We start from the raw sequence: 22,707 nt of genomic DNA on the forward strand, positions 1-22,707 counted from the left end.
AAGTTCAGACTTCAGACCTAATACTCCGTCATACCTATTCAGTACTGGAGGTACATGTTAGCGGCATCTCTTGAGGCTTATTTACATGACCAAGTTCTTAAAAAGATACTTCTAAGAAAACACACCAATCCCTTAAGAAGCTAAAATACTTTCCCAGGTCTGCCTTTCAGAAACAGGAAAACAACAGGGAGATATGGGTTATCGTAGGAATACTGACCAGAATTAGAGTACTAAATCCTAACTTGGGGTATTTAAAAAGTAAAAAGAGATAGATAATAGAAGAGTTATCCACTGAAACAGCATTTGTGTGTATGTGATCATATGTGTATGTGTATATTTATATGTGTGTGTATGTGTACATGTGCATGTGTTTCTGTGTGTCCATGTTTGTATATCTATGTGTATGCCATGTTTGTGTATGTATGCATGTGTGTGCGCGTAGGTCTATTTGTGTGTATGTGTTTTTTGTATGCTCTGTGTGTATGTATGTCATATGCTTGTATGCATATAGGTGTGTGTATGCATACATGTGTTTTTTAAAGATTTATTTATTGATTGTGTATATAGTATTCTGCCTGCATGTGTGCCTGCACACCAGAAGAAGGCACTAGACCTCATTATAAATGGTTGTGAGCCACCATGGGGTTGCTGGGAATTGAAGTTAGAACCTTTGGAAGACTAGCCAGTGCTCTTAACCTCTGAGCCATCTCTCCAGACCCATCATACATGTGTTTACATGCTTTTATGTGTGTTTGTGTATGTATGTGTATTTTTGTTTCACTTCAGTAGCAGTAGTAAGATGCAGTTTCAAAAATAGTATTGTCATCATCTCACTGGCTGGTCTGGAACTCTCTATGTTGACTTCAAACTCAAAAAGATTCCCCTGCCTTCACCTTTTGATTGATACTATTAAATGTGCACACCACCTCAACCAGTTCTTCTTTTGCTACCTTTAAATTAATATTGCTACTAGTTGTAAATAAAGCAGCAATAAACATGGATTGGCAAATACGTCTGTTATAGATATTGACTTCTATGAGTGTAGGCTCAGGAGTGGAACGGTGTCTGAGTTGTTCCCTTAAACTAGCTGTGTAATAGTTTTTATTTGTGAGTTAGTTCAAATACAGTGTGTCAAATAATAAATAAATAAATAGATAAATATTCTTTTAAAGGTTGTGATCCCAGGATGTACAGTCTCCCTTTCACAAGGCTTCATTGATGCAGTTGAGAGGTTGTGCAACAGGGATCTAGGGAGCATACCACTTCAGGTATTACAGTAGGGGGAGTGGAGTCTGGTAAGCAGAGCAGATAACAGGAGAGGTGGGAGAGTGATTACAAACATACCCTAGGGAAGCTGGGAGTTGCAAGCAGCTAGAGAAGGTTTAGGAGGCTGGCTAGCAGGAAACAGGGCAAGAAACTAGCTCAGCACAACAGAAAGGATACAAAATAACCAAGGGCCCTTGTTAGGCACAAGAGGAGTCTCCCAGAATTCCATCAGACATGGGGCATTGTTACCAAGCCTAAAAGTGTCTGGAGAGATGGGTAAAGGATGAGGACGGATCTTAAGAAGGGATTAACATAGCTGTGCCTCCAGTTTCATATTCTGGTCGGATGACAAGTACCTGAATGACGTACTGGGAGAAAGACATTCTAAATACAAGCACGAATGGCTTTAGCATTGGTGCTGTCTCCTGCTTTGCATTATCTGTGACCTCTTTCCGTTTGCAGGAGCAGATGACGGAAAACTGCGCATCTTTGGAACCAGGCAAAAAGCGCCTGACAAACCCATTTGTCCCCTAGCATTGCTGCTGCTCAGGCCACTGTACGCATGCTGCTCTGTCCCTCTGCCCCTCTGCCCCTCTGCCCTCTGCAGACATGTTCAGTATTCTGTGACCTAAGACACTTCCATTTGGTCTTGTGATTTCTGTCCATATTTTGAGAGCACCTTGTATTTTCATTGTACTTACTCAAACTTGGTCCTTAACGAAGGTTTATAAGTGTTAAATATCTAGGGGTATTTTTTCATGTGTGAACTTTACCTTCTGTAAGAGCCTCTAAGTTACCAGGTCAAATTCACCTGATACGGCCTTGAGGAATCAAATCAGGCCAGGTTGGAGGGGCCACAACAAGGCTGAGTGAGGCTGTGACAATTTGATTGAGAGCAGTCAGATGTTTTATGCTTTTATCAGAAACAGAATAGAATGGCGACTGCCAAAATCAATAGAGTTATAGTTACCAGGATACAGTGATGTTTGCAAGCTATGCAGGGTACACAAGATTAATGTCTAAGACCAGTTGTTCAGTGAAGCTTCCATGCCCACCTGACTTACAAGGGAACATACAGAGAAACACAAATCTGTTGAACACTGTACTGCCTGAGGGAGTGCACTGGGCTCAGGAATTGGAAGGCTCATTGTACCCCAGGAGCGATGGACTCTAATCTGAAAAACTTATGACACATTGCCTCTCAAGGCAGCTAGGTCAAGCTAACTTCATGGTTACCTGTAACTTTCAATTCATGTTTCACATGTGCTGAAAGCTACATACTTTATTCATCTTAAAAAAGAACAGAAAATTTGTCTTTCGTATTAATAGAGATGCCTGGCTTTGATTCCTAATAAGACACAGATGTTTTTTGGAAGCATTTTTAAATTCCAAGTGGTGAATTACACTTCAAACATATTAACTAATGAGTCAATCCAGCTCATATTTGATATAAAATTACTACTAACCTCAATCATACATCATAAGTTGGATGAGGCTAGGGAGAAAAGAGAAAGTTTCCGGAAGAGGAGGTGCAAAGTTTATTTCTCCCCATGAAATAAATAATTTAAGAGACTCTAAACAGGACCTCAGTTGATACATTCACTCCATGATAGAGCTAATGTCTTCAGTGCTGATGTTTAAAAGGCATCATTGACCTGCCATAAAAGTGAGTTTATATTTTTGAGAGATTTATTACACTCTATTTAGAACTATATGCATTTTGCATAAGATTGTCAGAGTGGTGGTGGTGGTGGGGGAAAAAAGCCGCTCATACTCCTCATTTAGATTTTACTTTGCTGCATTTTTATTATGAACCAGATGGAGGAATTGTAAGTTTCTGTTTCCCCATTATCAAAAGCTCCAGAAACTTAGCTGTGGTTAAGCTATCTTCATTGATGGAAACAGATGCAAAATCCCACAGACAAACAGTAGGCCGGACTTGCAGAGTTTTGTGGAAGAGTGGGAGGAAGGACTGAGGGATCTGAAGGAGTGAAGAACACCACAAGAAGACCACAGGTAAACTAACCTGGGTCCATGGGTGCTCACAGAGACTGAACCACCAACCAAGAAACAGGCATTATCTGGACTTAGACCCCCTACACATATGTAGCAGATGGGCAGCTTGGACACCAGGTGTGTCCCCTAACAATGGAAACTGGGGCTATATCTGACTCTGTTGCCTACCTTTGGATACCTTTCCCCTAGGTGGGTTGCCTTGTCTGGCCTCAGTGGGAGAAGATGCTATTATTCCTTCTGTGGCCTCCCCTTCTCTAAGAAAGACAGGACGGAATGGGGAGAGGGAGGTGTGAGCCCAGGACTGGGAGCAGAGGAGGGAGGGGACTGGGATCAGGCTATAAAGTGATTAAATAAATAAAATTTTTTAAAATTGAAAAAAAAAAAAAAGAAGAATGAAGTCCAAAATGTTACACAATGGGACATCTTCCTGATTGAAAAGATTATTCTGTTGCTATTGTTGATTAAATACATTTTAATTAAATTAATCGGGGGAGCTATGTTCAATAAAAAGGAGAAAACTCTCCTTTCCAATCATACATTGCCCAAGAGACTTATCCACATCAATGTTCCTGTTATGTGGATAAATCCAATGGATGTCTCCTATCCCTCAAAGCAGAACCTGCCCCAGGAGGTCTGTGTGTTTACTTTTCACAAAGATCTCAGTCACTGCATGATGAACTGTTTATAAATATTCTCCTGTTGTGTATGTGCTTCCAACTTGCATATTATAATGTTGTTATATTTAACTAAGTGGTTTCTGTGTGTTTCTTTCTCTTTTGATTCCTCCTCCTGCTCTTCTCCTAGCAACTCCTCTCTGGGTTATTATGTCATTTTCCCTCAGGAGATATTTTTTCTGTTTATGCTGTATCAAATCTGTGTACTGTAACATCAATGGGAACATCATTTCATTTTGAAAACCTTCTTTCTTCACCCTAGATTGCCTAGGATGCTTAGCCTCTTTATGAAAAAATCTTCAGTGATCTTCAGTTCATAAAAATGTGTTTTTAGCATGTTTTTAACCCTTCGTTACGAGAAAAAAAGGTGGTAAAGGGTAAAAAGCCCAAAGCATAGACAAAGGACTTCAGCGTAAGGAATGTTTGTGGGTGTGGATGAGACTCCTTGATAGAACACATGAGTGCTGGTGCATCAAAAGTGTCAGGACAGTGGACAAATAAACTATGTGCTGAGTTTCCCAAAAAAAAAAAAATTAAGTCAGTATCAGTTGATGTAGATAAAGTAAAAACAAAACAAATAAAACAGAGGCTGGAAATATGGCTCAGCATTTAGGAGCCCTGGTGGCTCTTCCGTAGGCCCTGAGCTTAATTCCCAGCAAACGTATGGTGGCTCACAATCATCTATAATGTGATCTGATGCTCTCTTCTGCGATGCAGGTGTACATCCAGATAGAGCCCTCATATAAATAAAATAAACAGTCTTTACTGTGTTTAGGTATGTGGTTTGTATCCCTGCTCTCTCTAAGACCTTTTTTTGGGATTTTGTGAAATGCTTTTTCAGGATCTAAGGAGATAACATCTTTTTCTTTCTTTCTTTCTTTCAGTTTGTCTATATGATGGATTACATTGATGGATTTCCATATATTGAGCCACCTCTGCATGCCTAGGATAAAGCCTACTTAGTCATGGTGAATGATATTTTTGATGTGTTCTTGGAATCAATTTGGAGTATTCTATTGAGTATTTTTGCGTCAAAGTTGGTTTGAAATGCTCTTTATTTGTTGAGTCTTTCTGTAGTTTAGGTATCAAGGTGACTACTGCCTCATAGAATGAGTTTGGTAATGTTCCTTCTTATTCTATTTTGTGGACCAATTTGAAGAGAATTGGTATTAGCTCTTCTGTGAAGGTCTGGTAGAATTCAGCAGACTCCATCTGGCCCTGTTTTTTTTTGGGGGGGGGCGGGGGAGACTTTTGATGACTGCCTGTATTTCCTTATGAGATTTAGGACTATTTTTTTTTTTGTTTACCTGATCTTGGTTCAATTTTGATCATTGGTAGCTTTCAAGAAAATTGTACATTTCGTTTAGATTTTTCAAATTTTGTGGCATGTAGCCTTTCTAAGACTCAATGATTCTTTGGATTTCTTCTGTGTCTGTCATTATGTCTCCCATTTCATTTCTGATTTTGTTGATCTGAATACTCACTCTCTGTCTTTTAGTTAGTTTGGCTAAGAATTTGTCTATCTTGTTGATTTTGTCAAAGAACCAGCTCTCGGTTTCCTTGATTCTTTGAATTGTTCTTTGTTCCTAATTTATTGATTTCATCCCCGAGTTTGATGATTTCCAGCTGTCTACTGCTCTTGGATATGCCTACAATTTGATTACTGCCACTTGGTAGAGAGGCCCTGTGGGAACACAAAGGAAGAGAATGCAGGCTATCCAGATGAGACCTGATAGGCTGTGGTCAGAAGGCGGAGGAGAAGGACCACCCCCTTCATGCTGCCAAGAGAGGAGAGTAAGGAGAAAAAGAGAGGGATGGTGGGAACAGGAAAATGAGAGAGAGGAGATAACAATCAGTATGCAATGTGAATAAATTATGTGTGTGTGTATATATGTATTATATGGATACCTTAAACTAGCTCCTCAAATAAAATAATATACTAGGTCAACAGAATTTTTAAAAAATGTACCACAAAGTTGCAGATACCCTGGATAGGCAATCCAGTGGAACAGACTCAAGCACTCAGAAACAGGTCAAAACAACAGTGAAAGCTTAACAAATAAATCAGAAGTATGAGAATACATGGTCACCGAGTACCATAATTCATAAAGAATAAATACAGTCTCAAAGTTTTTAAACATTGCTTTGTTTTCATCCCACCATAATAAGAAGTGGGATTTTAATTTTTTAAAAAGAGGTGATACTAAATTAGAGTATAATAATCAGATAAATAAAATGTTTACCAAAGTAAAGATACCCGAGGCATCTTGGGACTGAGAATAAAAAAATATCAATCTCACTTCCAAATTTAAAAAGAAGAAAGGGGAGGAGGAGGAGGAAGAGGTACTGTTTGTAGCCTTATTTCTCTGCTCATGTCGAATGTTTATATTTGTAATACTATGTGGGTATTTTTGATTTGTACTGCTGCTATAACAAGTTACCAGATAGTGGCTAGCACAAATATGTAATCTTATAGTTCTGGAAATCAGAAATTCCTAAAGCAAACCAAACCAAATCAAACATTATCTTCCTTAGTGGAATCAAGATAGCATTAGTCTCCTTGTCTTTAGCTTCTAGAAGCCTCCACAACCACTGACCCATGTGGGGCAGAAGAACAGCACTTTAGGAGTATGGGTCTAGTTCAAAATTTTCACGCAATTGCCTTTGTCTTACCTGAACCTAGTGATTAATATATCAATAGGCCCTAGTGATGAGAGTTGTCTATTCATGTTTGTAGTGATTACCCTGTCTATCAGCGAGATCAAAAGAGTAATAACTATTAGCAAAATTCTGAGCTTTATTCACTAATATTTCAGTCTCATTTATATTAGATAAATCAAGCTTATAAAGGCCCTCATGCTTTCTAAGGTATTTTCACTCTCATAACTACTCTTTAAATGACACAGGTACGATAAGATATCCATCCTTTTAGATCCATATATGCTCCTGGGAGAATCATGGATCACTCATGGGGCAGTAATAGTGTGTAACATATTTACAAAAAAAGTTATATTTTGGTTTTTATGTTACTGTCTTTCTTTTCTAAATATTACATAAAATCATTAAAAATGTATACATATTAACAGGGAAACACTTGATGCTTCAGTTTGTATATATACTGTATGATAGTTGATCAGGTTAAATGTATCTATCTCCTCAGTCATAATTTTATTTATTTATTTATTCATATTTTTCTCTCATACATTAAATCCCCACCACAGTTTCACCTCCCTCCACTTCTCCTAGTTTCTCCCATCTCCCCTCTCACCCAAATCCACTCCCCCTCTGTTTCCTTTCAGAAAAGTGCCGCCTCCCAGAGGTATTGACTGAGCACGGCATTATAAGTTGCAATAACACAGGGCCCAAACCCTCATTTCGAGGCTGGATGAGGCAACATAGAAGGAGGGGAAGGGTCCCATGAGAAGACAAAACAGAGACCCCATTCACTCCTACTCCTCGAAGTCCCACAAGATCACCAAGCTGCACAACCATAGCATATATGCATAAGAATTAGTGCAGATCCATATACACTCAGTGACTGACTGTCACGCTTGTCTCTTTGAGCCCTATGAACCCTATTTCTTTATAGCAAAAACTTTGTGAATGTGTTCCTGTGTTTGGAAGTGCATTGTTATTGTCTTTAGCCATCTGCTGTGCAGCAACACGTCATGCCTTCTCACTCGTAACTCAGCCTAAGATAGAGCCCAGTGACTGACCTCTCTCCTCCCTCACAACCCTCCTTTCCCCAACCGTCATTCTGTCCTCAACTTCCAAGTAATTAAGATTCCACACAGGAATAAGATCATGTGATATTTGTCGTTCTGTGTCTGGGTTATTTTGCTCAATGTAATAGTCTCCAGTCCCACCCAATCTGTTACAAATGACAGTATTTCAGTTTTGTGCATGAATAGTTTTCCCTTGAATATACACATTACGTTCTCTTTTTTTCATTCTTAATTTTATGGACACATAGATTACTTCTAGTTCTTGGCTAATGCGGGTAACACAACAGTCTCAGAATGGAAGTGCAGATGTTTCTTTAATACACTGGTATTTGTTTTCCTTAGATAGATACCTCAGAGTGATATTTCTGGATCATATGATAGGTCTGCTTTTTAAAACACTTGCAAAATTTCATACTGTTTTTCATAATGGCTGTATAAATTTACCTTTTCACCAACAGTGTTTAAAGGGTTCTACTTTCTCCTCATCTTTTTCAGATTGTCTCTTGCCTTTCTGATGATAGCTTAGCTTACTGTGAGAAGGGGGCATCTCATTATGATTTTCTTTTGTGTGTTTAATTGATTTTAGTGCTGGAGGTGGTTTCGTGCTATGTAACCCAGGCTGGCCTAGAACACATGATTATATATTTCTCCAGTGCTAGAAAACACGCATCCATCACAAAGACAAATTTTTCCATAATTGTACTTAGAATTTCATTGATTTTATATATATATATATATATATATATATATATATATATATATATATATATGTATATACTGTGCTCTGCCTGCATATACACCTGCCGGCCAGAAGAGGGCACCATACCTCACTATAGATGGTTTAAGCTCTTAATCCTGTGAGCTATCTTTCCAGCTGAGACATATTTTTAAGGAAGGATCTCACTGAATTGTTCAGGTTAATCTCAACTCCTATGCTCAAAAAGTGCACTTTCCCTAGTCGGTCAAGTACCTGGCAACATAAGCACATGCTACTACACTCAGGTATGTATATCTTCTTTTTGAAATGTTTACTGAAATGCTTTTAAATCTCCTATTTTTAAAAATCATATTATTTCAGCATTTTTTTTTTGTTATTGAAATTTTTGGAAAATCTTCCTATATGGTTGGGATGTTAAGCTCTCAATTGATGTGTAATTTAGAAAGCCCCCTCCCTACAGTTTATAGTTTACTTCCTCACCCTATTGATGGATTTGTATTTGATGATGAGAAGATATTCACTTGTGTATATTTCTTTTCTTATGATTTGGGAGCCTTTTCTAAAGGTTCTTTGAACATTTCAATATTCCAGAGATGTCCGTTATTCTCTGCTTGTAGCATCACCGTCTCAGACATTATATTAATTTGTAATTCAAGCTTCCCTCATCTACATACAGGTAGCCAGTCTTTCTGACATCGTTCTCCAATGCTTGTCGTTGGTGCGTTGATTGAGATCAGTCGGCTAGACATGTGTTTCTAGGCGCTGGTCTGTACCGTTGAGCGACATGTCCGCTCTACACGAAGATCAAGCTGCCTTGACTCCTGCAGCTGTGTATAATCTTTCGAGAAAGCAGTATCCCATTAGCATCATGCCTCCTCAAAAGTGGCTTGGGTTTATGCCCAGTTTTTTTGTTTGTTTATTTGTTTAGTTTTGGTTTTGTGTGTGTGTGTGTGTGTGTGTGTGTGTGTGTGTGTGTGTGTGTGGTTTGTTATAAATGTTAACATTGTTTTTAGTACTGTGAAAAATGCCAGTATTATTAGATAAAGGTATGCTTTGACCCTATAGACTTGGCATAGTACGGACTTTTTAATAATATTAAATAATAATATTACTTATTTTAATAATTGAATGTGTAGTACTCATTTTTCTCATGAGTGTCTTCAGGTTCTCTCCTCAGTGTTTCATGCATTATTTTTCCCTAGAGATCTTTAGCTCTGTGGTAAAATTTGCTCAGATATATATTTGTAGGTGTTGTAAATGGGATTACTGTCTTCATTTCTACTTCAGTTAATTTATTGCTGACATGAAGCAACAACTAATTTTTTAATGTTGATTTTATATCCTTCAACTTTACTAAACTTATTTATTGATTTTAGTAGGTTTTGGCAGAGGTTGAGGTTTTTCTTCATATAATGTTATCGGAGAATAGTGACAATTTGGCATCCTTGTTTCTAATTTGAATAATCATTTTTTTCTCTTGATGCTCAGACTATACTCAGCACTATGCTGAATTAAAGTGGTGAAAATGGGCATCCTTGCTCCACATCTTGCGGACAATTTTCAACTTTCCTCATCAACAAAGCAAAAGCCCCTGGCTTATTAATAGTCTATGATTTGGGGGGCACATTTCTTTGATACCTAGTGTTTAAATTTCCATCAGTAAGTGATGTAGAATGTTATCTAATGTCTTTCTGCATCTACTGAGGTCACCACATGTTTTCTGCCCTTCAATCTATTGGTCCCACTTTACACTTATTAACTTGCATATGTTAAGACTTCTTTTCACTCTGGTTGAATTTCACTTGACAATGGTAAAAAAACAAAAAACAAAACAAAACCAAAAATCCAAAATACTTAAAACATTTGTAACATGATGTTAGATTTAGTTTGCCAGTATATTGATGAGAATTTTTTATAATTCTTTAGTATGTATTTTTATCTAGTGTATGAATCTGTAAGTTTTAAAAAATTGCTTTGCCTTGAACTTGTTTTTGTATCAAAATGTTAGCACAATTATAGAAAATCTTTGGAAGGGTTATTTCTTCTCTGTCATGGTTTGAATAAGAATGACCCACATAGGCTTATATGTTTGATTCCTAGATCTCCAGTTGGTGAAACTCTCTGAGAAGGATTAGGAGGTGTGGCCTTGTTGGAGGACATCACTGAGAGCTGGCTTTGAGGCCATGACTTTCCCAGTTAGTCTCCCTTCCTGTGTTTGTGGACCAAGTTCAAAGCTCTCAGCTACTGGTCTAGTATGATTCCTGCCTGCCTTCTGCCAAGCTCCTAATCATGGGAATGTAGTCACCTTCTAAAATGGCGAGCTCCAAACTCTTTCTTAGATATATCGCCTTGGTCATGATGTTTTACCACACCAAGAGAAAAATAATTAAAGCATTCCTCCATTTTTGGACATTTAACCAGAATTGGCATTAGCTCCTTTTTAGATGTTTGGTAAGACTGAGCTACAAGGACATGAGGTTTAGAATTTTTTCTTTTTAATGGGAGCTTTTTCTTTTCCCCCTGCCACAGCTCCCAACTTAGGTTCATCATTTATCATTAGTTTGTTCATGTTGACAACTACTTAATTATCTTTTCCTGTACTCTATAACATCAGAAACAAGGAAAAAGAGGCATATTAAAATTAATCTAACATGATACATTTACTGAATACATTCTTCATTTTGAACGAAAATGAGAAAGTCGAATACATTTAAACGTATTTCCAACTAGGATTTAAGACTGGTATCAGGGCAGAGGACATAGAATCTGCTGTAGATGTCTGCATTGCTTTCCTCTCCCCTTGGTGATTAAATGGTAGCCCACCCAAAAGCTGCTGGGTGCAAGTTGGGCTTGGGTGACCTTGTTGAGAAAAAGTAGATAATACTAAACTCCCACACCAGGGGGCAGAAGGGAGTGGCAGGACCGCCTCTTCCCATCCTTTACTGGAGTAAAGAGTACTTTAGAGTAAAGATTTAAGTCTAGTCTTTACTAGACTCTGCTTGCTTTCCAGTATATGGGGATTGTTTGCAGAGATTACCTATCTACAAAAGGATAAATTGGAAATTTAGAACTGTAACTCAATCTCCTAAATAGGGAAAGTGAGAATTTAAATGTAAGACCTCAAATGGCTAGAGAAAACTGGTATTAAGATCAGAGATAGCCTGTTTGTGACTTCCAGCATAAGAATACTGAGTATGGAGAGGTAAGCATGGAGAGGCATAGGACACAGTACTGTCTACACTGTTGTTGTTTTTTTCATATTCAGAAAGCAATGTCATCCACTTTAATATCCTCCTCTAATTTTACTTGAGAAAATTCTTCAAGGAAATAGATGGCTATTTCAAAACAAACCAAATAAACAGAAAAGCAAAAGATGGAAGGCAAACACTTGCCACAATTTTGTTTAAGATTTATTTTATTTTCATTTATGCATCTGTATGTGGGTATATGCACACATGTGCAAGTGGGGCACAGGGACCAGCAAAGGTTTTCAATATTCTGGAGGTGGAGTCCCTGAAGGTTATAAGCTGTAAAGCAGCAAGTGTTTTTAACCACTGGCCATCTCTCCAGCCACACACACAATTTTATAAAACTATACTTGGAAAAAGAAGTTCACATCAGCAAAATGTTTGGTTTTAGAGATATGGTGAGAGTTTCCAGAGCAACAGATTCCTCAGTACACTTTGAAGGTGTTCTAATATTCTAACACAAACAAATCCACACCATTTAAAAAATACTGAGAGTTATATAGAAGGAATACTAAGAATTGTGTTCTCTGTGAGTTAAGCTAAGAGAACACTGTGGATTAAATTAGGTTCTTATGTGCCAAGGATCAAGCAGGTGACAGGAGAGGGGTAGCAAACATCTCTGATGCCGGAGTAAACTTGGATGGCTTTGGAAACAGCTGTTTGCTATTGTGCCATCACATGAAGATGGGGGTCACAGCTTCTTCATCCGTTTATTGGGTGAGGGACATCTAGGTAGTTTCCAGGTTCTGGCTATTAGGAACAAAGCTCATTTACATTTCCCTGATGACTAGGGATACTGTACATTTCTTTAAGTGTTTCTCAGCTATTTGTCCCATTTTCCCTAAGAGGGGTTGGGTAGGTTTTTGCTTGCTCTCTTGGCTATAAATGTTTATTGTCATCACAATAATATACATTCTAGATTTAACAGCTAGATATGGTTCTATAGATATATAAGGTAAAACAATTAGATAAGGTCTTCAAAAGCCCCAGAGACCTACAGAGTATAGGCATTTAAAGATGTTTTTATTATTTTAAGGATTCTTTCACAACAAGACAAGTTGACTCCTGGCAATACCCAGCCTACCTTAAAGAAGATGACGAGCAGCAAATAATCTCCTTATGGAGATGGCTCCAAATGTGACAAACAAGCCACTGGGGAAAATGCTCTCATTTCTGCCACAGACAGAATTCTGCCTAAAAATGGGCAAGCTTGGATACAGGCAGAGTCAATGGCTAAACTCTGCCAAGACAGGGTAAGTAAGTCCTCAATAGTTTTTATCTCACAAATATGTCTGTCAGATATATTGGGCCAGAGGGCTGAAGGTGATGCTCCAACATTATAGAGAGTTTTGGAGGAGTGTTCAGGCTATTTTTAGGCATAGATAGATGTTTTAAGTTGATAGAGATGAGATATGACAGACATTGGTTTACATTCAGAGTTTTAGACTCACCAAAATAGGAAAGATGTTTTCTTCAAGGTTGCCAAATACAAACAGCCAAAACACTATGAATTTACCATTTATATAATTCCTGATTGTTTCATGGTTCTTCTTTCTGTATGAACTTTATTTTATTTATGTGTAATAATATAAGTGTATATGTAAAAATGTGTATATTTGACTGTCACAGAAGTAACTAAGTTTCTCTAATTTTTGAGGAGAAGGAGCCATGTCATGCATGAAATGTTTAAAGCAAGATTTGGGATTTTGCTATGAATACTTACATCTACTGTTTATTATGACAATAACTTTCATAAAAAAATCAAGTAATCTCATAATCAAGGGTTAATAACTGCCACCTAGAGAAGACATAGTTGCTTGTCTTAGCTGAGGTTTCTACTGTTGTGATGAAACACCGTGACCCAAGTAACTTGGGGAGGACAGGGTTTATTTGGCTAATACTTTATATCACTGTTCATCAGAAGGGAGAAGGGTCCGGAACTCCAACAGGGCTGGAACCTGGAGGCAGGAGCCTATGAAGAGGCCATGAAGGGTGCTACTTACTGGCTTGTTCTTCCCCTCTTTGAGAAGAAAGGGTCGGGCACAGGAGGAAGGGAGGGGAAATGAAAGGGAAAGACTGGGAGAAGAGGACGAAGGGGAACTTCCTATTGAGATGTAAAGTATACAAATTAATTAATGAATGAAAATAAAAAGAATCCAGGACTGCCAGCCCAGGAGTGACCCACTTCCAAAAGCTGGGCCACCCCATATTAATCACTAAGAAAATGTCCTACAGGCATGTATACAGCCTGATCTTCTTTTAAAATTTTTATTTTATTTTTCATTTGTTCACGTTATGTCCCGATTGTAGCCCCTGCCCTCTTTGCCTCCCGATCCCAGCTTCCTTCCCTCATGCCCTCTTACAGCCTGATCTTACAGAGACATTTTCTTAATTGAGGTTTCCTCCTCTCAGATGGCTTTGGCTTGTGTCTAGTTAATATAAAACCATCCAGCACATTGATATACAACACATGAACACATATTATCAATATCTTGTATGCATTACATAGAACATAAGTCTTAATTGAGAAGTATATGATTTAATTTAATTTAGAAAAATAAACTTCCATATATGTTTCTAAACACACGCTCATTCTGCCAGCGCCATGAAAGATTGTCTTCTAGCTTTGTTTTGTGTTTAGCTTCACTATTTCTGTTATAAACTACATCAAATCCTGAGAACTGTGTCTTGTCATATAACCACCCTTGCTTATATGTGGAAGAGTTCACTACTCTAAGCAGTTCATAGTGGCCCACCCATGAAGTTTCTTCTTTGATCCCAAGTGTGGAAAGTGAATCAGACTTGTGTGAAGGTGTTCGGTGTATGTCCACTGGAAACAGACTTGTAAGAGGAAACTCGGTGTTTGTCTGCTAGAAAAACTGCTTCTTGTGAGGCCCTGGTCTTTGGCAGCTGATAAACATCCTCACATTGACTCTGAGAGGATATATATATAATCTCCAAGGCCAGAGACTTTTTGGGTTTTGCCTCACTTCCTATTGTTTGTCTGTTCGCCACTCCACTTTGAGATGCTCCTAGAGAGAAACACTCCAGAGAACACATGAGATTTAAGGTTCTGGCATCTGAGTCAGGTTCTGGCTACTATGGTTGCAGTCACTTCTGCTGAATTGCTGCTTTGCTGTTCAAGGTGTCTGCTGGAATCCTTATGATTAAGAGAGTGGAATCCAACCAAGGGCCTGAGTCTAAAAAGGTCTGTTTCTTCTGTCCCCATTAACCTCTTTTCTCTCCTATCTAGGATAGATAGCTTCAAAGGGAGGTATAGGCATTAAAGGACCGCAAATAAAGCAGGTTCGTGAAATTTCAAAGCCTACACATCCACTTAGCAGCCTCAGATCCAATCTTTGGCAATCACTATTTGCTCACTGTCTCTGTAGTTTTGTTACTGATAGAGTGTCGTAAATGCAGAATAACACGGCATCCAACCTTTGCAGAGTAGCCTTTTTTTTTTTCAATTAGCTGTGTAATTTGAATTTACTCCTATCTTTGTCTGGTGTATCAGCTTATCCCTTTATTTTTCTGCTTGGTATATTATGCCATTCTTTACATTAAGGTAGTTTGTTTATACACTCACTTGCTGAACGGCAAATTGGCTCATGTGAGATTTTTGCGATTAAAAAAGTTTTATTAATGTGTAGGAGGATAAACATTTCATAAGAACCCCAACTGTTCAAATAAATTAGGTAGACACAAAGAGGCATAACTGTTATGTCATATCATTGCTGAAAAGTGAGTACGACGAACGTAGGTGTACACCATCGTGGTGTGTGATAGCATCTGTGTGTGTTTACTGTGCGTATGTGTGATGTACGAATTTGTGGCGTATGTATGGGAATATGTGGCACACACACATAAACATACGGAGGTCAGAGAAGGACATTAGACATCATCTATCTCTGTTCAGGGCAGAAACTAGAAGCAATTGCTGATTCATAGACCATAGAGGATGACTGCCTATTGCCTTGGTCCCTGAATCTTGCTCGGTTTGCTTTCTTATACAAGGAGAAACGGTGGCTCGGGCCTTCCTACGTCAATCATAATAAAATAAATATCTCACGTACATGGATATTTCCTCAATTGAGCTTCCTCCCCTCAGGTGACTCTAGCTTGTGTAAGTTAACAGAAAAGAAAAGGGGGGGAGGAGAAAGAATAAATGCTAAGTGATTATTTCCTGATATTGTTAGACCTATTTTGGTAGCAAGGAGACTTGGATACAAATGTGATGGCTTGTTGGCTCTCAGATCCTGTGTGAGGGAGACTTGAAGTTTAAACTGATACTGGTCTTTTCCCAGAACCCATGTTTTAAATCCTATTTAGTATTAGTAAATATTATTATTTAGAATGGAAAACAATTTGAAACTACTCTGACGTTGAGCGGACTGATTAAATAAGCAAATTAGTAATTAAACTCCGACATTGTGAAGAAGATCCTGGATTGGGTAGGAGCCAGAGCGAGAGGTGGGTTTATACACAATATTTACGTGTGTGAAACTTTAACAGAAGAATTAAGTTGTAAAACCCCCTCCCCGATATAACCTATTTGATGTAAATAAAAATATGCATACACTGGCAAACATTCCGAGGCTGAGTTTCTAAAGCAATTGAAATGATGCTTTTAAAAAATATATATTTTATTAATTTATTCATATTACATCTCAATTGGTATCTCATCTCTTTTATCCTCCATCCTCCCATTTTCCCCTTACTCCCCTCCCCTATGACTGTTCCTGAGGGGGACCTCCTCCTGTATATGCTCATAGAGTATCAAGTCTCTTCTTGGTAGCCTGCTATCCTTCCCCTGGGTGCCACCAGGCTTCCCCATCCAGGGGACGGGGTCAAATACGGGGCACCAGAGTTCTTGTGAGAGTCAGTCCTTGCTCTCCACTCAACTGTGAAGAGTGTCCTGTCCATTGGCTAGATCTGGGTAGGGGTTTGAAGTTTACTGCACATATTATCCTTGGCTGGTGCCATAGTTTGAGCAGGACCCGTGGGCCCAGATCCACCCATCATAATGTTCTTCTTGTAGGTTTCTAGGACCCTCTGGATCCTTCTATTTCCCCACTCTCCCATGCTTCTCTCACCTAGAGTCCCAATAGGATGCTGTCCCCTTTGTCCCACTTTCCTGGTAAGTGAAGGCTTTCCTGGAACATGCCCCTTGGGCTAGTGTCCAGATATAAGTGAGTATATACCATTTGACTCTTTCTGCTTCTGGGTTAACTCATTCATTATGATCATTTCTAGTTCAATCCATTTGTCCACAAATTTCGGGAATTCCTTGTTTTTAATAGCTGAGTAGTATTCCATAGTGTATATGTACCACAGTTTCTTTATCCATTCTTCTACTGAGGGACACTTAGGCTATTTCCATGATCTGGCTATTATGAATAAGGCTGCTGTGAACATGGTTGAGCAAATGTTCTTGTTGTGTGCTGGAGCATCTTCTGGGTATATTCCAGGGAGTAGAATAGCTGGGTCTTGAGGAAGCCTTGTTCTCAGTTTTCTGAGATAGAACCAGATAAATTTCCAAAGTGGCTGTACTAGTTTGCATTCCCAACAGCAATGAAGGAGTGTTCCTCTCTCTCCACATCCTCGCCAGCATGTTGTGTCACTTGAGTTTTTTATTTTAGACATTCTGATGGGTGTAAGATGGAATCTCAGAGTCGTTTTTACTTGCATTTCCCTGATGACTAAGGAGGTTGAGCATTTCTTTAAATGTTTCTCAGTCATTCAATATTCCTCTGTTGATAATTCTCTGTTTAGTTCTGAGCCCCATTTCTTGATTGGGTTATGTGGTTTGGTGGTGTTTAATTTCTTGAGTTCTTTATATATTTTGGATATTAGACCTTTGTCAGATGTAGGGTTGGTGAAGATCTTTTCCCAATCTGTAGGCTGTCGCTCAAATGATGCTTTTTTAAATAAATAAATAAATAAAACCATGCTCAGTTAGTCATTGAAAGAAGTAATTTTGATTATTTCACTTTCAGTCAGCTCACATCCAGAGAACCCATAAAGTTACATGCGCTCATGGCAGTATGCACTTGCCTCTCCCCCACAGTGAATATACATACAACCAAGTGGCTAATATCCACTATGTTTTATGAAGTCAAACACAAAAGTTGGCTTAACACATATGTTAGGTCTTTGTTTTCCCTTCTGACCCATCTGAATTTGTACTTCATGTAATTATTCTCTTACTCTCTAGAAATTTATAATGCTCTTGTCTCCAAAAGCTGGAGCCTGGCAAAGAGTATTTGTGTTCCTGTGCCAATACCAGCTGTTAGAAATTATCTTCCAGCTCAGTTTCATCTGTTGCTTTCAGATTTCAGGGGTTCCTCTTCAATTCCCAGAAATAACATTTTTCTACAAGGCTGAAAGACACTAATTAGTTACCTTAAATAACCCAATCTAGTGTACTATTAAGGGACTTACAAGCTGCCACAAGCACTTGAGAACTTATATAGTGTCTAATGGGTATTCTTTTTACACCATTTCTGGTGTACTTGGCTAGAGGATGTACCTCGGGGGTCCTATTAAGAAGGCTTGAAATGACATGTGGCTTAGAAGCAGATTTATTTGGAGAGATTTATACTAAAGACTTAAAAGCCAAAAGGAGGTGGCTGTTTGGGAGCTGAGCAGGAAGAGGTTCTATGCGTAGACTAGGCAAGATGGTCAAACCCAAGTAAAATATACTCAGATCTATCTTTTTTATGCAAAATAATACTACTTCTAAAATTCTATGTTTCTAGAATAGTTGAGCCTTAATGGAAATCTTAAAATGTATCATGTGCAGCTGACTTATGGCCCATATGCATCTATGCTTTGCAACTTCCTCCTTGTAAATATTTATAATTAATGCTTCAGTTGAAAAGTGCTTGATATTAATCTGAATTGCCTTTCCAAGAGTGGAGTACTTGAGTAAAGTCAAGTACTGTATAGGTCTAACTAGTGAGCATAATTATGGTAAAAAGAATTCAGTATATGCACACAATAAGTCACAGCCAAAGCACTGAAATACACAAAAGCAGAAGCCGTTATTATTACATTTCACACATAGAAGGGCACTCTATGTGTGAGTGCACACACATGCGTGTGTATGTACATACACCATGCTGTATCTATGGCGGTCATGGAGAGTTTTCTGGAGTCAGTTCTCTCTTTTCATAATTAGAAACATGGAGATCATATTCAAGTCACCAGACTTGGAGGCAGGGACTTGGGATCACTAGGCAACCTCACCAACACTATTGTAATTTCTAAAAGCTAAGTTAAAATAACAGGTTTTATTTCTTGAAATCTTGCATCAAACTGATAAAAATTCAAATCTCTTGGTTGGGGGGGAAGAAGTCATCCAAATAGAAATAATGTAAGTACGTAATTTCACAAAAATAATGTACATAATTTCAGAAAGCATTAGGAGTCTGGAAAAGGACAATCTGAAAAATAAAATTAAAGATTGTTCTAATTCTCCTATGCCAGATGTAAGGAAATTTTGAAACGTAAAAAGGGACTCTTCACTTTGCAATTATAAAAATATTAATAAATAATAGTGTTTTCTACCACTTCAAAAAGTGTTAATTGCACTTTTCCTTTCTGGTCACAACTGGAAGCCCTTTTCTGTTCCCAGCTAAAGGAACATGGCTGTGCCTATCAGAATGAACTGGGACTTTACACGAGGTTAAGTTCATAAACATGCTTTCAGCTTCAAAAGTTCTTGACCTAGCTAAGGCATAAAGTATTTTGTTGGATGTTTTTACTTTAGGATTAAAGTGGATGTTGGGGTGATGTGCAAGTCTCTAATTCCACCCCTTCCCACTGGATGTAGGGTGTATCCCACAAAGGCATCAGTGGCCTTGCATGCTCCATTTAGCAACTACATGGCCTCCGTCCAACTGCCATCACCAGGTCAATAGCCACTGTGCTAGCAAGGTTTACGAAGGGTACTGAAGCACTCCTTACAACCTGGCATTATAGACATTCGGAGAATGTTGAAAGAGGAAGACAATTAGTGGAAGGGGGCAAGAAATGAAAAAAGGACACTAATATGATAAAAAAAAATCATTTCATGGACAAAAATGTCATAACGGAACCCATAATTACATATAATGAATGTATGCCAATAAAACATTAAAATACATTTTAAATTAAAAGCTCATTCCTGATATAAAATATGTCTTCTGAAAATACACAATATATTGTTTCTGGAAAGTAAAGTATGCATGTGGGCAACCTCCTCATCAATATGACAAACAACAGGAAAAGGAATGATTGAAGGCGACTGTAGGATTTTTTTTTATTTAATTAATTTATTCAGATTACAACTAAATTGTTGTCCCATCATTTGTATCCTCCCATTCCTCCCTCCCTCCCATTTTCACCCTATTCCCCTCCCTTAGGTCTAAGACCAAGGGGGACCTCCTCCCCTACTATGTGGTCATAGGCTATCAAGTCTCATTTTGGTAACCTGCTTATTCTTTCTTTGAGTGCCATCAGGCCTCCCCACCAAGGGGGAGGTGGTCAAATATGGGGCACCAGAGTTCATTTCAGAGTCAGTCCTCACTCTCCACATAACTGTGGACAATGTCCTGTGCATTAGCTAGATCAGAGTAGAGGTTCGATGTTTACTACTTGCATTGTCTTTAGTTAGTACAATATTTTGAGCAGACCTCCCTGGGCCCCGATCCACCCATCATGATGTTCTTCTGGTAGGTTTCTAGGACCCTCTGGATCCTTCTATTTCCTCATATCCTATATTTCTCTTACCTAGAGTCCCAGTAGGATGTCCTCATATCTATCCTGGTAAGTGAAGACTTTCATGGGACATGCCTTTTGGGCTAGTGCCCAATTATAAGTGAGTATATACCATGTGAGTCTTTCTGCTTCTGGGTTAACTGACTCCATATGATCATTTCTAGTTCCATCCATTTGTCCACAAATTTTGGGATTTCCTTCTTTTTAAAAGCTTAGTATGCCGTAAATGTGTAAATGTGTAAAAGTGTAAATGGCTGAGAAACACTTAAAGAAATGCTCAATGTCTTTAGTCATCAGAGAAATGCAAATCAAAACAACTCTGAGATTCCATCATACACCCATTAGAATGGCTAAGATAAAAAATTCAAGTGACATCACATGCTGGTGACGATATGGAGAGAGAGGAACACTCCTTCGTTGCTGGAGGGATTGCAAACTAGTACAGCCACTTTGGAAATCTATCTGGCACTTTCTCAGAAAAATTAAAATAGGGCTTCCTCAAGACCCAGCTACTCCACTCCTTGGAATACACCCAGAAAATGCTCCACCACACAACAAGGACATATCCTCAACCATGTTCACAGCAGCCTTATTCATAATAGCCAGTTGAAGAATAGATAAAGAAACTGTGGCACACTTACACTATGGAATACCACTCAGCTATTAAAGACTCTAGGATTTTCTTCCCTTTACAGGTACCAAGTATTTCAAAGTAGAGGCTTTCAGAGCAGAGAAAGAAATTCTTAAGGAAAAAAAAGCTTTTCAAACTTGACTTCTAGAAAGTAATTATCAAACTGCATGCTAGCATAAAGTCCTATTGATCTAAATTTCTCTCTCTGTATGAGCTTCACAGACTTGCATGACTTGGCATCAGTAAAAGCTAATGATGATTCATGCTATTAGTTCAGGAGCCCAAGTCCCTAGGAACTGAGTTTTGACCTTTTATTAGCACTTTTCTCCCAAGGCTAGTAAGATTATCCTACCGACACTCTCTCTAATCACCCTACCATACCCAGAGAATTCATTAGAAACCAGAAAGGAAGGCGGGATTGAACACTGCAGAAAAGTAAAGGTTCAGCCTGCAAAAAGAGTAAAACTCCAAGCATTTCCTCCCAGCCACCCACGTAGCTCTAGAAAACAGAATTGCATGCTAAAACTTAATTCATACAAAACCCAAATTAAGCAATGTTGTAAGGACGCATGCTAAGTGCTACAGAGGGTAACATTTGTACGAGCATGTTTCTCCCTCTTTCCAGTAGCTCCATGTTTATGTGCTCACTTACTCTTGACAAAACATGTGTTGGGCTCCCAGTACTGCGATGGGTACTTAAAGTACATTCTTTTATGGTAATAATGAAGTAAATAGCTTTTTAAACAATTCTCATTTCAGTGTCCTATGCTTTAACTAGTTCCTGATGCAAGTGTTGATTAATGACGTCATAAAGAGCTGGTACATAAATACCTTGAAAACTTGTCTTTACCTGTTTCTTTCTTACTTCCTACTGGTCCGCAACTCTCTCTTCCTTTCTCTCTCTCTCTCTCTCTCTCTCTCTCTCTCTCTCTCTCTCTCTCTCTTCCATTTTTCCATTTCAGTTTAGACCAATGTGATATAATCTTCTCTCCAGGTATTACAGAAAATATTAATTAATTAACTAATTAATTAACAAACAAAAACCTGTTAGAAGATACTGAATCCTCTTAGACAATCAAGTAACACCCTTTAACTACATTTTTAAAATGTGTGCGTGTGTGTATGTATGTGTGTGTGTGTGTGTTTCACATGGCACACAAGTGGAGGTCAGAGAACAAATTGTAAAAAGTCAGTTCTCTACTTCTGCCTTATGAATCCACAGGATCGATGAAGGGTTGTCAGGTTTGGTGGCAGGTGCCTTTGCCCGATGAGCCATCCCATTAGTCCCAAATAGCCTATTTTTAAATCACAAAATTTGAAGTCATAATTTAATAATGTAAATGAGTATCTTTGCTGTAATTTTAGTACTAATTTTCCCATAAAATTATTAACAAATATTCATTAAAGGAATAATACTATTAATAGCAGTACCAATAAAGTTCATCGATAATTGAAGACTTTAAGAGACTTTATATATTAATTCAGATCCATTATACAGTGTAGAGCCCTCTTCCAAAGTCATGACTCTACCTGCATTTCAGAATATTGAACCAAAAATAATATAACATTTCCATAATATACAAGATATGTATTGATTTAATTTTGCATTCAATCTTTGTGGGTCATATAGCTTTCATCCCAACAACCATACTATATTCCTATTTTA

The 22,707-nt window shown here is 38.2% G+C and overlaps 1 protein-coding gene across 2 annotated transcripts in view; it reads right to left on the reverse strand.

Annotated features, from left to right (window-relative positions):
* Nucleotides 1–22,707, reverse strand: part of LOC311607221 (uncharacterized protein) — a 66,503-nt gene that overhangs the window by 38,520 nt on the left and 5,276 nt on the right. Inside the window, exon 2 of one of the 2 annotated variants that reach the window (XM_084798902.1) lies at nucleotides 16,371–17,568. The exons of the other annotated variant lie outside the window; for it this stretch is intronic. Within the exon in view, the coding sequence (XP_084655028.1) occupies nucleotides 17,390–17,568 (179 nt within the window). The 3' untranslated portion in view covers nucleotides 16,371–17,389. Of the gene's footprint in view, nucleotides 1–16,370; nucleotides 17,569–22,707 lie in introns of those variants that run through there. 2 annotated transcript variants of the gene reach the window in all.

Source organism: Acomys minous (genome assembly GCF_964271855.1).
Source record: "Acomys minous genome assembly, chromosome: 10".
NCBI lineage: Eukaryota > Metazoa > Chordata > Mammalia > Rodentia > Muridae > Acomys > Acomys minous.